Raw genomic sequence first — 1,392 nt, forward strand, 5'->3', positions numbered from 1 at the left:
ACATCTCCTGGACTGGAAGTTGTATTACACTTGTTTTTGGCTGATGTTTGCCAACCATTCATGCAATTTTATTTATTCATTTTTTAAAATTAATAATCGATACTTGGCGTCAAGAATCGATGCAGTAGATCATGAAAATTAGAATCACGATGCATCATCATGACGATTATTTTGCACACCCCTAGTAGGAACCATACGTGCTTTCACCTAAGAGTCTCCAAAAGCCGCCAGTGAAACAAGAAAAGTTGCTAGACTTTGTCGCTAGTCGCTTTTTTGAAAAAGAGTTGCTGGAGGGGTCTGAAAAGTCACTAAATATGGCAACAAAATCGATGAGTTGGCAACACTGCACGGGCGAACCGAGGCGGCATTTTTACAAAGGAGGACGGGACGCGTGCTTCGGAAAAAAAAACCCAAAAAGCTGGCACTTGGAGTGGGTCTCGCCCGGGGAGTAGAACCGCCACTGATGATCTATGAGCGCGGTGTGCATTCTTCCTGTCGCTTAGTTACGGCCGTCAACAATTTGTCTCACTATGGCGCTGGGTTACGGGCGGTATGAAAGTACTGTGGAATGATCTGATAAACTGACAGATCTTTTTGTTGTTGTTGTGTTCTCTCTCTCTCTTTGTCTGTGACTGTAGTGGGCCCAAACGAGACTGTGGCGGGCCGCCATTCTCGTTCATAAATGGGAAACACTGTACTGCCAGTGTCCTTAATTTTTGTATGTATGGACTTTAACTAGGCCATTCTGATCAGGGATGCATAATATAAAAGCATTGATATTTGTGTCAGACAGAGCTGGTCATTTTCAAGCATATCCAATATGATCCAATAAGTAAAACTGAGGAAATATCAACAACTAATGCTGTTTTTGTTTTAGTAAGGGAAAGGGAGGGGGTTCAGTCATGAGGTAATTGTTGGGTTATGTGACACGGATTCTGATGCAGCTCAGGATTGTTCTTTATAGTGTCCAAAGAGTATCCCTGATTCTAACACATAACTTAATCATTTTAAATTGTCCAATTAGCTGCATGATCAGGGTGCTTATCCACCTGCAAGTCCCGCCTCCTCTTACCAACTCAGCCTACCAACCCCACGGAAGAAAAACTTACACCCACAGCTTTTTGCATCTAGGTCACAAGGATCAGATTTGGTGCCATCTAACAGATGGAACATGATGGTTGTTTGACATGGCTTGGAGTGAACTACAACCAAGTCTTATTGTTTTTGTCTTGCTTGTCTTCAGTGAACAGCTGATTTTCCCCTCTAAGCTGACCTTCTCTGCAGCTCCTCCCGATGAATGTTCTTGTCCAGCCTGTCAGTTTAGGTCAGAGGTCAGAAACCCAAAATGTTCATAGAGCTCTATTGGACCATCAAAAACAAAACAAAAAAAAC

The 1,392-nt window shown here is 42.7% G+C and overlaps 1 protein-coding gene across 1 annotated transcript in view; it reads left to right on the plus strand.

The window, feature by feature from the left end:
- LOC107100607 (disco-interacting protein 2 homolog C-like) overlaps positions 1-1,392 on the plus strand; it is a 93,576-nt gene that overhangs the window by 46,535 nt on the left and 45,649 nt on the right. Inside the window, exon 10 of the mRNA XM_015399156.1 lies at positions 504-550. Coding sequence (XP_015254642.1) covers positions 504-550 — 47 coding nt within the window. The remainder of the gene's footprint in view (positions 1-503; positions 551-1,392) is intronic.

Source organism: Cyprinodon variegatus, unplaced genomic scaffold, assembly GCF_000732505.1.
Source record: "Cyprinodon variegatus isolate N-32 unplaced genomic scaffold, C_variegatus-1.0 Scaffold992, whole genome shotgun sequence".
Taxonomy (NCBI): domain Eukaryota; kingdom Metazoa; phylum Chordata; class Actinopteri; order Cyprinodontiformes; family Cyprinodontidae; genus Cyprinodon; species Cyprinodon variegatus.